At 37.6% G+C, this 16,149-nt stretch overlaps 1 protein-coding gene across 4 annotated transcripts in view; it reads left to right on the forward strand.

Moving 5' to 3' along the window:
- Window positions 1-16,149, forward strand: part of LOC122147428 (netrin receptor UNC5A-like) — a 168,635-nt gene that overhangs the window by 119,896 nt on the left and 32,590 nt on the right. For 2 of the 4 annotated variants that reach the window (XM_042769978.1, XM_042769979.1), the window contains exons 5-7: window positions 1,765-1,945; window positions 6,708-6,875; window positions 15,384-15,548. In XM_042769978.1, the coding sequence (XP_042625912.1) occupies window positions 1,765-1,945; window positions 6,708-6,875; window positions 15,384-15,548 (514 nt within the window). The remainder of the gene's footprint in view (window positions 1-1,764; window positions 1,946-6,707; window positions 6,876-15,383; window positions 15,549-16,149) is intronic. The other 2 variants (XM_042769981.1, XM_042769980.1) reach the window with 1 other exon arrangement.

Consider the following 16,149-nt stretch of genomic DNA (forward strand, 5'->3'; position numbering starts at 1 on the left):
TTGGATGAGGAACTGCGCAGTGTGATTTGGCAGCTCTGGGAGTCCCATCAATAATACATGTATTTTTGCACTGGTGCAAGACTCGACCAGCCTGCGACCAGCTGTTGCTGCTCAAAATGGCCATCCAAACTTCCAAACCCAACAGTAGCGATGTATCAGTGCTTTATTTTCATATTAAAAAACTCTTTTTTCAGTCAGTTTTAAAGGGGTGCTACATGCACTTTTACAACTTATTTGAAATGAAATGTGTGTTGGCAGTGTGTGTTCACTTTTACATGTTTGATCTAAAGGGTTCATCAGGTGTTTTTTTATTTTTTTATCTACTAAAATTTTTACCCCTTTCTCGAATCGAGCCGATCTCAAATGCCTGTCTTTGTGACATCACACAGACAGGCTCCTCTCACGATAGTTTGGCTGACAGTAGCGTTTCAGCACAGACTGGACCGGGGTCTTACCTTAGACCCACCCTGAGTGATCTGTCATCAGTCCGCCATTGTTTCACCGCCGGAGCAGATGTAGACAAGAATGACTCCTGAACGATTGCGGTGTTCTGTTGTTGGATGTACTAATGAACACAGCAGTCGTCATTTACTCCTGACATCTGAGCCGCTGAAGACGTAGTGGATTATGTTTGTTTCTGAAGGGAATGCCCCCCCCCCCCCCCCCCCCGATCTACATAAATGTGTTTATATTCACGCGAATCATTCATGATCCAGCTTCACCTACAGATGAAGTGAGTAGGTTTTTTAATGAATCTTTGCAAATCTCTTTTCCTAATAATGTGCTAATTAGCAAGTTTCATGATGAAGGCGGCTGAAGTAAACAGTCCCTCAGAGAGCGGCTCGGAAGAGAGGAGCGGGGTCAGCAGAGCTCATTAACATTTAAAGGAAAATGCTACAAAATGGCTGTTTTTTTTAGGTGTAAATTGGTGTTTTTTAAACTAACTTTGTTAAATTTTTTTCATTATGTGTTTAAGGAATCATATCAACTTGTGGAAAATGGGCATTGGATGACCCATTTAAAAGAACATTCCTGGTTTTATACAATTTCAGAATTTGTGGCATAATTATAATTACTGTGGTAAATAATTTTGACTAATTCATCAGTTCATTATTATTATTATTATTATTATTATTATTATTATTATTATTATTATTATTATTATTATTATTATTATTATTTTATAAATCAAATTATAAATCAGTTACAATTAAAGCTGATTCTTAAAATAAATTTTAAGTTTAAAATCAGAAAAGTGGAACTATATAATTATATATATAAATATATTTTATTTGATGATAAACATTATACCACAATATATAAAATTGAAATCACAAATATGTCTTCTTTTATTACCAAAGTATTATCATAGTCCCAATTCCTACTTTTAGTTCTGTTTCTGATTTCAAGGTGCTAAAGAAATTTTCTGATTTCCTCAGTTTTCATTGTACAATAAATAAATAAATAGATGAATTAAATCATAATAAATAAATAAATAAATAAATAAAAGAATGAAAGATAGAAAAATGGATGAATTAAATCATAATAAATAAATAAATAAATAAAAGAATGAAAGAAAGATAGAAAAATGCTAACCCACTTTCCAACTGCTCCATGCTTACATTCAGTGGCTGCCAAAATTGAACATCTTCAGCCCAGGCAGGGTCTTTGGGAGCTGCCCAGAATGGCCGCTGGATACGGAGCTTTCCATCCATTTGAAGGAGACTGAAGCTGTGAAATGTTTTCTCTTGTGTATGTCTCTAGGTGGAGTGGCAGAGAAACGAGGGGCTGATCGACCCCAAGACTGACCCCAATTTCTTCATCACCGTGGACCATAATCTCATCATCAAACAAGCCCGCCTTGCCGACACAGGCAACTACACCTGCGTGGCCAAGAATATTGTGGCACGACGAAAGAGCTCCTCGGCTACCGTGATTGTCTATGGTGTGTTTCTTCTCATACTTTGTTCCATTCTTAAATCACAGATAAATGGACTTCACCTTTCAACAGTCTGACAAAAGTTTGGGATGGTTTTGACCCAGAGTCAGGGGTAATTTATTGAGAGAGTTAGGCTAGCTTTGATGGACAACTCTATTTTGATCAGACTTTGAGAACAAAATATACTGACTCCGTGGCTTTGTGAAAATTTGTCAGCATTTTACTGTAACACCACTAGCTGTAGTCTCCATCCAAATAATTTTGAATATTATCTATTATTTTTTTTATATATATATATATATATATAATTTAAGGGTTCCCATAAACCTTAAAAATATATGGACAAGTGATATTTTCAGGCCTGAAAAAAAAAACATGAAAATTAAGTTAATATAATATGAATTTTATATTTAATATATTACATATAAATTATATATTAAATGTTATTATATATAAAAATAATAATATAAATATATTTTTTTTTTATTTCAATAATATACTATATTATTGTTTTGTAAGTTGTTCCACATAATTTCTGTTTTGTGAATAATTTTCTTGAAATATGGAGACATACATCTAGGGAAAAAAATAACCTTTTAAAATGATTTTTTTTTTTTTTTTATTCAGTCACAATTAACTAGAAAGGAAAGTTCACAGCAATTTATCAAAAAGAGTGGCAACCCTGTCATTATCAACGTAAATATAAATGCATTTGCATTAAAAACCATATATTTACTTTGTGGATTTTGCTTAAGTGTCCAAATAATTAGAGGTTATTATATTTCTTGTAGAGATCTTAAAACTGAATATTACAGCATGGACACTTAGCTTTAGCTTAGCTCCTCTAAAACTGTTCATCCTGTGATCATACATGATTGCAGCGCCATTACAACATATCAATTTGGGTACAAAGCAGCCAGGCAGTGTCTCAGAAATCTCAGCAGAGCTGACAAACCCTCACATTGTAGTTGAGCTTGTTGAATTAATGGCAGAAAATGGCTAATGAATGGGGTTTATAAGCTAGCTGACCTTTATTAAAATGCACAACGGCAGAGCATCACTAACCCCAGAGGGGTCCCAGGACAAGCACTGTTCTAAAGGTAGCATTACAACCCTGTACACGCTCGCTACTGATCCGGGCCGAGTCAATCATACACAACATAGAGTACAGTACTGGGACAGATCTACTGAGAATACTCCTAAACCACAGACAGACATGTTAACAATGGAGAATCTGAACTTGTTGGTCTTTTTTATTTTTTTGTCAGAGATAATGCATCAGGTTTATTTGGAAGCCTAGCCTAAAGATAATAAGTCAAGGGACAGCTGTGTAAAAGTGCTCTGCAAAGGTGAGCCAAGAACATTTTCGCTCTATTGTTTGCTCTTTATGCTGTCAATCAATAAAGCTCTCACACAGGGAAAAAGAGAAAAGGCACATGAATGCTCGGTGCAGATCCTTACAATTTGGCAATTTCAAATTGTGCAGTGTTCCCCAAGCAATTTGCTACCATTGTAGAAATTAATTACAGACAAATTCCTTGTGAATACATTTTGATCAAAAGAACTATTAGATATGGTCCTTTATGCTATTCTTTTTTCCCCCATGGCTTCGCATTAAAATGTCAGTTTACTGATTTGAAGTCTTGCGGTCTTGCTTATTGGCTGAACCATAGGTGATGTGAGAGCTGTTATAAGTGCTGTTGGACAGAGGCCAAAATTAATTTTAACAAGGCTGGACTTGACACAACGGTGTGCTAAGAGGTAATCAGGACCCGAGTTGCTGCGCAATTTCCTTCTTCGTGGTGAGCAATCAGTGGTAGAAGAGAGGCTAAAGAATTGATTCGGTCTGACCAGAGTGAGATTTTGTGGAGAATTACGGAGCAGTTCCAAGCACAATATGGACTCTGACCAGCGATCGAGGCTTCAGGACAACAAATCGGTCGAGTTACTGAGGGAAGAAGAAATCAGATTTGCTCTGAATTCTCCCTCCAAGAGAGAGGAGGCTGGGAACTTGATTAAAAACCCTGCATGAACTTTGGACTCGGGATCATCGCGGAATCCTTGCAGGATTATGCATTTCACGAGTCAGGATATTGGTGCCATAAAAACCATACTGTGTATCGGTGTAGAGCAAAAAACCAATATACACCCCACGTGAGCGTTGTGGGATGAAATCTAGGCCGTTTCCTTTAAGACATCCAGCCCACCATATGTGTCCCCCGATTTAGCAAAGACTTTCGTTAATATGCAGCTTTATAAAAGGGGATTGAGTGATAGCATTGTGACTTGAAGGGCAACTGAGGAAAATGATGTTTGGTTACCACATCCAGATGTGGCCAGACATACGCACACTTTTCTTCTTCTTCCGGGGAAGCAAGGAATTTGGATGAGAAAATAATTGACAGTACAAAATTAAACAAATATTACAAAACAGGGGATCAAATAGTGCGTAGAGGGGCAGTAACATTGCACTTTTCATTCCATTGACTATAAAGTCATGGGAATGCTGAAGACCAGAAATGCAAGCTCATACAAAGAAGTTTCACATTTAACTGTGTTCCAAAGTTCAAGTTTGGGAAACTCTGCCTTGCAAATTTGTGTAACGTAAAGATGTGTGACCAGTAAAAGATCTTTGCTGAATTAAAAGAACACAAACTTTAAAGTTGCAGAAAGATGCTGTAGAGTTTGACGTCATATCATGACAGTTGCAGTGTTCAAAGAAATTTTGTGTGTTCAAAGTCTAGTGTGACTGCCCCTTCAAGTACACAAATCAAAATAAACCTATGAAGTTTCAGACTTGGGTAATGGCAGGATGCAGGCAAAGACATGTCAGAGTGGTGCCTCCACTTCACTGAGATTGGCTGGTTAATCTCTCGTTCTGTTAATGCAGTAATACCCTGTGCCAGTAATTAGTACACAAATCAGCCTAAACAAGTCAAACTGGTAGAAGTAGACATGCAAATTACAGAGTAAACAACTCACCAATTTGGAAACATTAGTTGTGTCCGAAATCACACACTCTCTGAGCAGGTACTTCTTTTGAATAAGTAATTGCGTTGCAACCGTTAAAAAAGTATGTTCTATATTGTATGGATGCATGTAGTATGAATGAAGTCCAGACTTACATTTGTCATGTTGTCGTTGTCATGTGACCTATCAGCATCAGTTGCGTTGCTTTACCACCATTTACAAATCCTCTCCCATGGCCTCATGGGATAGTAAAATGCCATCAGATATGCACTTCAGAATCTCACCGGAATTGTTTTAATCTCACCGCCTATTGTTTTATGAATACTGTGAATTTGAACATACTGCTCTGTCCACATTCTGTTTTCACCTGCTATATAGTAGGGAAGTATGAGATTTCGGATGCAGCCATTGTATATTAAAGGTTCCCTAAGGAATTTTGGTCTTTCTATCGCCATCTGTGGTTGAAACATACAATTGCAATAGATTCGCAGTAAATCAATTTTTTTTCTGTAAGGCCTATAAAACTTCAAAATTATAAAAATGTTTTAAGCTTCTTTAGCCTTAAAGATAAGGCTTTGTCAAGCAATCTCACAAAGTTTGTCTTGACAAACTTTTTTTTTCTAGTTAAAAATGATATTAACATGGATTTTATTTCTTGTTGATTCTGCTTACTTAAAATTGCAATTGCAATTCTGCATTATTTTATTATTTTCAAATTTGGTAATTGAATTAAAGATTCTCAGTTCAGTTCTAAATGCTTTTTATGTACTAGCTGAATAATTCATTTAAAGGGGTCATATGATGCGATTTCAAATTTTCCTTTCTCTTTGGAGTGTTACATGCTCTTGGTGAATAAAGAAGATCTGTGAAGTTGCAAAGACTAAAGTCTCAAATCCAAAGAGATATTCTTTATAAAAGTCCAGCCTGGGGTCGTCACATGTGGTTGCTGCAAGACCAAGGTACGCTCCTTCGTAGAATCCGCCTGCCACACCGTTTTCAAGCCGGCCGGGGCTCACTCTAGACTGCGGCTCACTCTAGTCCTCCGGCCTCTGCTCACTCAAGGCTGCGATGTGTGACGTTGTTTCGTTGAGAAAGCGAAACTACTTTGTTTTTGCCTTCCAAAAGAAAACATGACTAGAAATCATGTTTATAACACGTTTATACTGGGTTTTATGTTTTTGTCTCGTCGCTCCGGCCGGACAAGACTTCACAATATGTTAAGAGGCATAACATTTCCGTCTCACGCTTGGGGCATTCGGCCAATCACAGCACACCTCGCTTTTCAGAGAGATGAGCCTTGTAAAAATCAACGCATTTCAGAAGGCGGGGCATAGAGGAGAAACAATAATGTACAGTATGTGGAAAATAATGTGGGTTTTTTTTAACGTTAAACCACATAAACACATTTCACTACACCAAATACACAAAATAATGTTCTTTTTAGGAGCATCATATGACCCCTAAAATAAGATTTGTTGGTATTGTTGGTATTGAGATAAGTTCTGTTTCATTGACAAAGAAACTGTGTAAACATCAAATGAACACGAATTTAGACTGAATGAAAAAAAAACTAAAGAGATGGTAGCCTCTACACAAATACCTCTAATCAACAGTAGAGTTAGCAGAGCGTTGATAACTGTTGATCTTAGCATAGCTTTTGGATGTTGCCGTTGTCCCTGTGGCCTGCCTTTAAGCACAGAGCTCATGTTTGTGGCTGTTTATCATCCTCGTGCTTGTCGGGTAATCCTGACTCGCTGTGTTCGTTTCCCCCTTTCCTCTGCACTGGGCGCACGAGCAGTGAATGGTGGCTGGTCCACATGGGCCACATGGTCAGCCTGCAGTGCTATCTGTGGTCGGGGGTGGCAGAAGAGGAGCCGGAGTTGCACCAACCCCACTCCCCTGAACGGCGGGACGTCCTGCGAGGGCCAGAGTGTCCAGAAAAGTGCCTGCACTGCCACCTGTCCAGGTAACGTCCACCGGGCGTCGCTCACTGCAGAGTAGAGCTGGTTTGGCATTAGCAGACATACCCTTGCACGGTCCCATAGCACCAATAGGACGGCCAGCTTGATTGGCATTAGCTTTTTTGTGCTTAAGCAAAAATGTTCATGTTTTTCTTTTTTTTTTCTTTTTTGAGTTATTCATAGCTAAACCAGTGTGTCCATTCCGCCCATCATATTTCTTTCAGATTTTGTGTGCTCTGTGCTGTTTTCGCTTTTGCTGCACATGTCACAAGACCCTTCAGAACTCATTATAATATGCTTCCTAAGATACAAACTTTTTTTGATGAATAATTACAACTTTACAAATTTAATGCATCCTTGCTGAATAAAAATATTAATTTCTTTCAAAAAAATTACATTTTTTATGTAATTAGTACAATTAACAAAGTTTTAATGTGGTTTAAACATTATTTAAAATAATAATAATAATTAAAAAATACAGTATCAAGGTACGTAGTTCATTTTGGACCTTTGTTCTAAGCAGGTGGCAGAAACCTAAAAAGGCTTGTCTTTAAAACAGTCAAGCAGGGCAGCAAGACCACAGAGTGATATTTACACTTCTACACATTATATAAATACAAGGATTCGCAAATGATCTGATGTTAGCGTTCTATGTCAGCGCTAAAGAAATTTCCCTGACCTCCTTCACTGCTGCTAGTAGTACTTTCAAGGGTTGAGAGGGAACAAGGAAAGAAAGAGGAAGCAGGGAAGCAGTGTGCCTGCTTTTCCTCAGCCCTTATCGATCGCATGCAGTTTGAAATGGAAGTCAGGCTGCTTCATTTACAGGCTGACATTAGATGGGGGAAGGTATTCGCTTGATTACTGCGATAGGCTCATGAGTGTATTTCAGCAGGGACAAAAATGGCATTATGCAGGCACTGCTGACCGGCGGAAAATATCCACGCTTAGTAAACAGGAGAGGAAATCGAAGCTTTTGTCAGCTGCAGCTTGTCTCCCTCACTCACTCCCTCTCTTCCTCCACTCCTCCAGTGAGAGGGTTTATCTACTTAAGCCAATCTCCTGTTTCATTACAAAGCATCCAGTGAAATTTAATAAGACACCACCTTTATACTGCTCTGTAAGTAACATGCTCTCAAAATATGGCATTTTTGATGAGCAAAAATACAAAGCACGGGGGAATGTTTCTGACAGAGCTCTGTGGGGATGGATTTCACATGATTACAACTTAAATAGCATTTCTGTGGGGGAGAAGATAGACAGAGAAGGAAATATAGGCATGAACACAGTTGGAGGCACTGGAAGTAGAATTTTTTGGAAAGCAGTGATGAGAAGTAGAGAGTACACTGAAAAAAAAACAATTCTGTAAAATGTACTGTAAAATCAATGGCAGCACTTTACCGTAAAAAAAATATGATAGCAACGATTTAGGTTTTACAGGGCTGAACTTAAATTTCTGGTAAAAAAAAAAAAAGTGTATATTTCATTGACTGATATCATTTTGATATTCCATGCAATTCAAGTGGTAAAAGATAATTACATTTCATCAAGTAGCCATTCCACAATTGTGGGAATGTTAGTTTTAGTGTAAATTGTAAGATGACTGTTCAAACTGTTTATTAAAACGTATTTTACTGTAAAATTATATAAAATATCCTGTGAGATAGTTTTTCACTCTATACAGTAAGTTTTAATAAGCTTTAATAAATGTAAGAAAGGTGGTTCACTGGTGGCCAGTGCAGGGTTTAGGGTACGGGACATGCTGAGCAAGTGAGTTGAACGTTGTTCCCATTATGGTCTTATTCCCCTCGTGTTTCTCACACTCCGACTGATTAATCCTGACATGGGTGGCAGCGAGGGAGCCGTGGTGTCCTGGCCAAGGATGACTTAGTTGTGTTCCCAATCAAAAAGCGGGCAGCTGCCTGTTTTAGTGTGCTCACCAGAGGACCCCATATCCTGTCAGCGAGAGAAAAGGAAAAGGAGACAGAGTGACCATCCTGTTCCATTTATCACCATACAAAGACACGCACAGACAACTGCAGGCCCTAAAAATGACATCTGAAACTTCATCCCGATTTATCAAAACGTGACTTCTGACTGCAGGAGGTATAAATCATCATTTACTGACTAGCTGCAGGTAGAGGTGGCGTGTTCCCAGAGCACAGTCGGACAGCAGGAGACAGAAAGAGAAACAGCAGAGCTTTGATAAACGACTCTGTATGTGAACATAGTCCATCGCCGCTGTTCTACTGATCCTCAGGACAGGGCGACTTTTAAGGACGTGACGTGATTCTTTGTGTAATGCGGCAAGTGTGTGATGCCGTGTGAATGCTGATGAATTCTTTTTGTAATGCGAATAGGCTGGAATAATGATTCCAAGGTGCTCAAAATGTTATCCTCAGTACCAAGCCTGCAAAATCAATTGAAATAAAATAATGTGATTACTATAAACCGCATAAAGGACATTAGGCTGTGAATGTAATTAAATCTTATATCTTTTTTTATATCTTTTTTCAAATCTTTTCCAAAGGAACAAACCAGTAACTTAACACAATTGGCCAATCAACTGGATGAGTTCAGCTCTAATGTAATAAGTGGGCTTTAAAAGGCTAATAGACCCTGATGAGCCTCTTGTACCTTGTTGAATCACTGGCTGGTTAGACTTTTAGCACGGTGAAGAGGCTGCTTCGTCAAAGACGTCAGACATCTCATCCAGCACATAGACACACACACAAAGACAATCCTCACCTATGACTGGAGAGTCTGGTGATTTTAATGGTCTCTAAGGAGAGCATCACCTAATATTGAATGCTGTCCCTTGGACATCTTCACATTTCGTTAACTCTTTTCTTTTTTGAGTACTTTTAAAGCTCAGAGCAAGTGAAGATTAATTTGGATTCTAAACTTTAGCACTTTTAACATGACATTGAAATATTACAAAGGGGGAGCAAAACAAAAGTTAACATTACAAAATGGTCAATTTTTCTCTTTCACTGATGCATTATCATTAGTCTGATGGGTTCAGCATGGAACCATGCCAGTGTCTTTACTAATGGAGAACAATCAGGCCTTCCAGCTTGTGTTGCAGTATGTTTTCAGGACCAAATGTTTTCCTCTTCCCTGGATGCTAGCCTAGTCCGTTGAACTTTATCTCTTTTTCCCCCCCTGGTTTCCGTATACTATTCTTTTTACTGACGATATAACTAAAATAATGTTATATCTTGTAAAAAAGTTAACAAATGTCAGTGTTGTGATGACATTTGAGATAGGTATTTACTGTTTTTGCTTAGAAACTTCCATTGTTGCCAGAAATCAAGTTTAAAATATTTTTTAATATTTTAAAATTCTTTAATATTTAATCTTATATATGTTGTCATTTATTTATTATTATTTATTTTAATATAAAAGCTAGTTTAAAACATATGTCCAAGCTTTTTTTTAATGTCACAGAACAAAAAGGCTATTATTATAATGGTTTAATAAACATAAAGTTATTTTGAGCAATTTACATTTTGTGCATAATGTTGCCAAATAATTTTATTTTTTATTTTTTATTTTTACCAACAAAAAAATAGTGGCAGAAATGTTGCAACATCGAGCAACACATAGTACTGTAGTTGTGTTTCATTACTGAATGATTCAGTGTTTTTATATGAACAGGTCAAATGAATGATTTAATGACTGTCACTTGTTTTGCTCCCTTAATGAATCAGCGCTTTAAATGAATGATTCAGTGACTCATTCATAAAGAGTCACTGAGTAATCATTTTTTAATTTAATTGATTCAAAGCTGCTGTGTAACCTGGAAGAGTCACTGAGAAAGCACACTCATGCACAGACTGATTAAGTAGTAACTGAAATAGTAATAATCGGCAATATTTATATTCTTAAATTTGTAATAAATAAATAAATAAATAAAAAGTTTTTAAAAAGTTAAAGCCATATAATTGTCTCTTTCATCACTTTCATAATGTTAAGTCATGCATCTAGAAGGTCTTTCGGAAGGGCCCAGTAGGCTCCAAAACCGTTTTAGATCCCTGTATTTAAAGATCTATTCTTTTTGTGGTAATGTTGTATGATGCACTTGAATACAAGATAGGCAGCAGAGCATCGTAACATCATTCTGACCCGCTCAGGCCCCGCCCACTCTAACTCAGAGCCCATGAATCACCAGTAATCTTGTTGTCTTTGTTTTATTAAACATGGAATGTTTAGGTCCTGGTGAGATTAAAGATGTGAGTGTTGACTCTGTCTCGTCCCTGCTGATCTGAAAGGTAATTGTGTGCCTCTCCCACTCTGTTCCTCCTCCCCGCTCAAGGACAGGGCAGCTGGAGGCATCCAGCATTGGCCATTGTGATTTTGAGCAACGGCGAGTTGAAATGAGGCTTCTTGCAGCCCTTGTAAAGAGCAGTTGTAGATATGCCCTTTAGATATGCCCTTGACAAGACGTCCAAATGGACCTGCCACTGCGTTATTGTGTTACAGGCACCCTACACTTGCACAACAACAACACACACTCGTATTCACCCCTACATCAGGATGATAGGAAATCACAGATATTATCTAAATGGCAGGGAGTCTGGAATGGACAATTATTTGCTGGCTTTGGTTCCTTATTAGTGCATCCTTCACTCATGTTAAGCAGGTTTAATATATGATTGTTGCATCTTTTGAAGGGGAAATTGGCCATCACAGTCTATTTCTGCTTCTCTCACTTCATTACTTTTTTATTTGGTTGTTTAAAGTCAACATGAAATCTAAATTGACCCTATTTACTTTCTCAATACCTGTTCCTGCTCTTATTTTGCAAGATTTGTCAGTGTGTGTTATTACAAAAAAACACAAAAAACAAAAACCTTTGTCATCTTTCTTCAATAACTTGCAGTGCGTTTGAAATGAATTTCCTTTTTGGCAGATGTCACCTATGGCAGGTTGTTGGTTAGTGCTAACCAACTGGTTAATACTAACTAATAACCAAATAGCTGTTTAAGCATCGTTTTAGGCTGCTGTTGCTGTTGTAGATGTACACAGTAATTTAATATAATTTGATGTAAATTTCACTGCAACAGTAGCAAATTATGAAACACTTTACAAAGAGATGTTCTCATTGGGACAGGGTTGGGACTCATTTTCTGAAGAAAAAGAAAAGGCAGTAAAACACCAACGTTCTGTTCATACACATTTCTGATTATGATTACAGGGGCAGATTATTAATTTAAAAACACTTATTTTTGTGCATTTCCTTGTACAACATTATGACTTCAAAACACTTTTACCACAGTGCATGATTTGTAACCAAATACATGATGTTTCCATCATATAATTATTTCCATTTGTATGGCTTTTTTGACGTTGTAAATTTGCTCAGTAGCTCACCTGGTACAGCGCTGCACTTGCACTCCTGTGAAACACAATCAAAGTGCTCAAAGACTTGCTTGAGCAAATGTGTTTTATCTCATGTTTGTTTTATTTACCATTATTGGTTAAGTTTAAAGTAGAATTTAATCTATGTAGTATGTTATTTTCAAATATGATAAAGCATTAACCTTTGAGTGCCACTTACCGTACACTTTATTTCCAAACTACCGCGATACATTACAACAACCAGCGTAATAAAACATTGCCAGATTCACGTTGATCTGTTTTGGATGAAACTGAATGGAATTTTAGTGCCACTCACTAAACATCACACTATGAAAGTGTCATTAAAACATGCAAGAAGCAACGTAATATCATTTTGCAGAAATGTTGCTGCAGAAATGGGCCTCGGTTTCTTTAAAGTGACCAAGTCGTCCTTCACCAGTGACTGCAAGCTTCTCCATGTCCGTTCTGCTACAGAATGTCCACTTTTCATAATCCAATCTATTCCCAAGGGATTAAATAAAGCCATACTTTTTTTTTTACTTAATGAAAAACTTTTTATTTGAAAATGTCACATTATCAAGTCAGATGGGTTGAGAATGCCGTTTTATGTTGACTTTAATGTCTACATTGCTGCTAGTGTTTTATCTGCAACTCTTTTCTTCTCAGATGAGTCAAGAGACTTCCTCTTAGATGCTTTGTGCAGTTTTTCTTAGAGAAGAAAGAGTCTTTTCTCCATCTCTTAGCTGTTGATCTCTCATCACCTGGCTTTTAAAATTCATGTGAAGAATCAGAGACAGGAACACGCTTCTTATTGTAATTAAGTATCAGTTCCCAGTTCAGTCAGGCTAGTCTGATATAAGCCTACCTTTCTCACAAATGAGTCCGCTCAATGGCAAACAAGGACAATTATTTTTTTTGCCTCGCTACTCTCCCTGCCAAATGTTTGATCAAAAGCTGTGTCTGCATCTCTTTTAGATGCACTCCACACATTCTTTGTAAGTACGGATATCATTCTGTGTTGCTTAATAATCTCTCTGTATATTTAAATATGAAAATCCCACTCTCGTTTGGCAGGCTATGACTAAATATCTTCTTTATTCACAGCCATTTATAATAGCAGACTCTTCATCTTTCTTATCACTGAGGCACGCAAGTACTTTATTAGCTGGTTGTTTGGCCAAGCAGTGACCTTACTGTACTGTCAGGGTCGGGTTAGCAGAGTAAAACCGCACAGTGAATGTTCTATAAAGCCAGGGGTTAATGAACAGCCCAGCGTGTCTGATCCTCAGTCTGTCGAAGGGAGTCATCAGTAACTCTGTATCCAAGTACCATAATTCACCCCTGCTCTTGGTCCTGTGAGGGCGCAGCTCAGCGTCCCTAGAGAGCTCATTACCAGAGCTACTCACATTAGCCCTGTAGTAGCCTTCCCCAACCTGGCACAACGTCAGCCCGAATAAGACTTCCAAAATGGCCTCCGGACCAGCTGACGAATAATGTGGCCCTGTGAGAAAGAGAAATGGAAATAAAATACTTCTTTCATGGCTTGGGAGGAAATAGGACATTTGAGTGTCGTTACACTGGGCACAAACACACATACAGAATTTTTCTCCTGCCTTTTGTTCTCCTATGGGCTTTTCGCACTTGAAATTGTAATCTGGTTGTCATAGACGTACTATAATATTGTGAATGCAAAGCTCCTTTTTTCATTCCACCCAGACCATTCATGGTTGCTTAGTTGCACAAATGTGTCATACGTGGTTTTGATGTCACAACAATGAGAAAATTAGCATATGGCCACCCACATTTATATATAAACAAATCAGTATTCAGTAGCTTGGCAAACCCAGATAATTAAATTTTTTATTTAATTTTTTTTATTCAGCAAGGATGCAATTGTTTGAAAATCAAAAGTGACAGTAAAGAAATTTATAATGATACATAAGATTTTTATTTCCAATAAATGTATATATATTTAACATTGATAATAATAAATGTCTCTTGAGCACCAAATCAGCATACAAGAATGATTTCTAAAACTCAGCCTCGCCATTACAGGAATAAATTACATTTTAAAATATATTCAAATAGAAAACAGCTACTTTAAATTGTAATGATATTTAGCAATATTACTGTTGTTGATTTACTGTATTATTATTCAAAAACATGTAGCCTTGGTGACCCCAAACTTGGAGGAAAGCAGAGCAGAATTAAATAATTAAACTATATAATTAATTAAACTAGATACCATAATTAAAAAAGATTGTTTGCTACTGTACTTTTAAGACATGGTTTTAGAGATGGTCATGTAAAACAGAAATGTGAGTGTTTTGATAAAAAAAAAAAAAATAATAATAAAAAAAACCTTTACTAACACATAATTGTACTTCAGGAAAAGGAATGAACTGCCACAAATGTGTTCAAAAAATGTCATACTTCATAGCTGTATTCAAGTCTCTAATGCTTAGCTAAAAAGCAGAATAGTGTTTTCAGATGTGGTGGTTGATGTGCTGTATATGTGAGACTGCGGCTGCAGAGGCGGCACGTCTGCATGTATTTGTAGTGTATCACAGAGACAGGCATTGCATCCATCAGTGTGACAGCACTTAAGTTGCATAAGCTGCATTATTTAATACACCGCAACGTCAAAAACTCTGACTGACATAAGCAGAAGGCAGGTATGTGGAGTGATGTGTGTTGCTGAGGTAGGTTAGCTAAAGTCAAAATATTTATAACTAGCTACCTGAATAATAACAGCTAGTTGAATGGCACTACCTCCCCTCGAGTATTGAGATACACTGACAGCCAAAGGTTTGGAATAGTTACATGTGTTTACATGTTTTTTAATGAATTACATTTTAAAATATATTAAAATAGAAAACAGGTATTTTAAATTGTAATAATATTTCACAATATTTCCTTTTACTGTATTTTTGATCAAATAAATGCTGCCTTGGTGAACATAAGAGAACATAAGATCTTTCAAAAACACTAAAATATTTTAAACTTTTGTCCTCCACTGTTACTGCAGATACAGATATTTGAAGTGTTTGCACTTATGTTTGTGCACTTGAGTTGAGTATGTTTCTGCCCTAATGTGTGGTAGATTGCTAATTGTACTTCCTTTGCGTGTATATGTATATGTGTTTGTTCAGTGGATGGAGGTTGGAGCGAGTGGAGTAAGTGGTCGCCATGCGGAGCCGACTGCACCATGTGGAGGAGCAGGGAATGTACCCAACCTACACCCAGCACCAGTGGGAAGGACTGCCAGGGCCTGGATCTTCAATCCCTCAACTGCACCAGTGAGCAGTGCCCACAGAGTAAGTACCACCATCTCTGTCCCTTGATTAATCAATCGATTAAAACACAGGCTTCCTTTATTGATCACTAAATGTGATGTGAAGCCTGGGATGCATCAGTGAGAGTCCCATTAACTAGCAGACAATGGGAGGGAAGAATCTGGGAAGGGCACCTTGGAGGTCTACATTAACACACTTTGTTTAGTATCTCAGGCAGGGTTTGTGTATCGTTGGGTCGTGTATTTTGCAGGAAGGTCACTTTTCTAGATCAGCAATTCTTGAGCTGTCCAAGGTATTGATGTCCCCTGGGTTACGTCCCCCCTGTTTATTTTCCAGCTTTTCTTTCCTCACACAACCTTTCCTGTTCCTGTTGTTTGTCTGTTCTTTTAATGATTTTAAACCTCTCAGTCCTGCAGCCGCTGTTGCCATAGTACCACAGCAGCACTGAAATGGGCATCCTTGGGAGCAGCAGTGTTATTGCCGTTCTTCCGATGATTGTTTTTGATATCAGAGCTTCTGGTGGCCGGTTATCAACTGTTTGTGCGAGTAACGATTGGTTCAAACAAATGCCAGAGGGCAGACTGTGGAGAAGTCACAGCTTTGTGTGATTTCAGTTTTGTGT

Source organism: Cyprinus carpio, chromosome A14, assembly GCF_018340385.1.
Source record: "Cyprinus carpio isolate SPL01 chromosome A14, ASM1834038v1, whole genome shotgun sequence".
In the NCBI taxonomy this organism is placed as follows: Eukaryota; Metazoa; Chordata; class Actinopteri; order Cypriniformes; family Cyprinidae; genus Cyprinus; species Cyprinus carpio.